The sequence below is a fragment of the Ciona intestinalis genome, unplaced genomic scaffold (assembly GCF_000224145.3).
Source record: "Ciona intestinalis unplaced genomic scaffold, KH HT000806.1, whole genome shotgun sequence".
Lineage (NCBI taxonomy): Eukaryota > Metazoa > Chordata > Ascidiacea > Phlebobranchia > Cionidae > Ciona > Ciona intestinalis.
The window spans coordinates 1-2,741 of NW_004191127.1; the positions used below are offsets into that span (position 1 = coordinate 1).

The 2,741-nt window shown below is 35.6% G+C and overlaps 1 protein-coding gene across 1 annotated transcript; it reads right to left on the reverse strand.

Annotated features, from left to right (window-relative positions):
- Window positions 1-455: 455 nt before the first annotated feature.
- LOC101242172 (soluble guanylate cyclase 88E-like) lies at window positions 456-2,487 on the reverse strand (the record flags this gene model as incomplete). Its single annotated transcript, XM_026839724.1, has 5 exons — window positions 2,400-2,487; window positions 2,113-2,239; window positions 1,551-1,680; window positions 842-988; window positions 456-586 (listed from the first exon to the last, which is right to left on the reverse strand). Coding segments are annotated over exons 1-5 (623 nt in total), but the record flags the coding sequence as incomplete, so codon positions are not given.
- Between the last annotated feature and the right edge of the window lie 254 nt (window positions 2,488-2,741).

Consider the following 2,741-nt stretch of genomic DNA (forward strand, 5'->3'; position numbering starts at 1 on the left):
TTTTCCTGGGCAGACATTAACGGCAATTGCTCAAACCCGGTGGTCACTAATAGGTTGTTCAAATTATCAGCCACACATTAACTCGTCAGGTGGAAGTGTATGAAAGAGAACACTCGTGTTATAATGACTCGTTTTTGGCAATGCCAGGATAAAGCATGTTACATTCATTCATTTAAGAACATGTTATTTAAAAAACAAAGAGATAGAAATCAATGGAAAAACAATAGTTGTTTTACCCACACTATGGGCAAAAAGTGTAAAAAGAGTGCCATTTAAAAAGTAAAAAAGTAATATACATGGTAACTCGAAAGCTGGCACGAGGTATATGAACATCTGTGTTATAACGACTGTCGTTTTTCAGCCAGGCAAGGATAAAGTAAGTTACATTCATTTATGCGTTTATATTGCTGTCCAACTTTATACAAAAAGTCTTATGATTACATTCTATTATATACCTTTCAGACAGGGTGTCGAACACAGTGTATATCTTGTTCAGTATAGCGATAACCTCCATTGGTGTTATTCGTGTGCAAATGTTTGTAAAACCAACCACATCACTGAAAAGGACTGTAACATTTTCAAACACCTGTAAAAAAAATTTCAATATTAATCGGAATCTTAATATTTTTTTTTTTAAAGAACAGTAGTGTGAAACTTTACAAAATGAAAAAAAATAATAATAATAACTTTATTTTTCTCTTCGATTACGGTAGCGAAGATTTAAACATATTTTAAACCAAAAACGGGATATAGCAACAAAACAACAGATGTTAAAACACGCTTACAGTTAAAAACAAATTAAATTTCTTTTCCTAAATGATGACAAATGACAAAATTTTACCTCTGCAATGCTGACGGCACTTTCTCCCTTCTTCAGCCTGACCGCAATTTCTTTTGGAATCATAGAAAATACAATGGTCTCAGCTTTTTGATTCTCTTTTTCAAGTTCTGCCAAAGTGTCAGCTAGTTTCGACGTCTTTGCTTGTTCCTGCCGAAAAATACGAGGGTTAGGTAACATTTTTGTAATCCTACAGGAAAGTAAATGGTTATTTTACGTGGCTAATAATTTGGACAACCCATTAGTGACCACTGGGTTGGAGCAATTGCCACTAAGTGTCTTTCCCAAAGACACACATGACAAGAATGGTAGCAGTGACGAGCCTTAAGCCCATTACCTCTGGGTTACATGCACGCACCAACATGTTGACAGATTTGCGTTTAATAATTATATCGAAACAATAGCAATACATACGTGTTGCCTAATTTTAAAACATAAAAAGTCGTTTATTGAAACATAAACCATCTTTAAAACAAAAATGTAATAGATGAATGATAATACACTAAAAATACACATGGTTTTCTATATTAGCTGTATAATGGGTGGGGTAAGATGGGACATGGGGGTAATACGGGACATTATTTTTAAATCTTGTACAACAAATACCTATTAAATGATAGAATGACGGCCATATACTTTATTTTTGTAAATATTGTTTTTTTTTGCTTTGTGTCCCATCTTGCCCCATCCTAATGTACATATTTTTACAAACCATGTCCAACGCTAGTTTCAGCTCAGCAGATTGCTGTGGACCCGTCATCAACAACATCTGAAGGGAATCTTGAAAACTGAGATCGCTGATGTATAAACCAACGTCCATCATAACATCCATATTGTCAAAGCTAATACAAAACATTTGTTTAACTGTCAAATTTTTTGGTGACTGGCAGTGCAGAGTTGTAGCATGCGAGTGGGTGCGCTTTTACGAGTCACGACGTTTCGGTTATTTTTATGGTATATAGTAGGGTGAGGAAAGATGGGACACCTTTAGCACATAATATCCAAATGTCCTAAGATTCATAATCGTGTTTTAAACAATTAACAACGGTCTATGGGAGTCGTGAGGATACGCTTTTATAATTCTTTGAATGTTCTTTGTTTACTACCAAATGAGACTGGAAAATAGAATGAAAAGTTTGGATATTATGTGCTAAAGATGTCTCCCCCACCCTACTATATATGATAAATTAACCGCTAATGCATGATTTTAAATATGAATTTACATTCAATTCAATTCAATTCAATTCGATTTTAAATATGGATAACTTTGTTACATTGGCGTGCACATGAAGATGACGGCGTTCCAACTTCCAAGATAATCCGTAGTTCCTCTAAGCTTCAATGAAACAGAGTCATCTCTTTGTTTGGGTGGCAGTGGGGGATGCTCCGTATCCAATATCTCTGCAAATTAATATTAGTAACAACCTTATTTGTGTCTTTAGTTATGGTAACAAAAAATTTCAAATTATTTTAAACAAAAGGACAGGATATAGCGATTTTAGTGCAAGTTAAAATGGGATTTAACACAAAAATATAGTTTTAAATAAAATTCATAGCTTGCCTTGCGATCGCAGATATTCTTCGTATTCTGCCCACAAAGCTACAGTCGACGTCAGTTCAACCAATACATTAACGGGTCTGTTTTTCATCTGTAAATAATGTATGTTACAAATGTAAATGGCATGTTTAATTTCTATTCTATATTGGTAAGGCCCCGCAATGTAGCACGCTATGGGTCATAGGATTTAGGCCAGGATTGGCTCATTACCCCAACACCCCCGGTGCTACCGCATGAACCTCACCAGTTTAAGGAGCCCGGCGCTTCCCCGAAGGTAGGCGACAAGGGCTTTAATGGTAATGGTTGGGAGATCTTGTTTTGAAAGCTCGGTCAAGGTTAGATGCT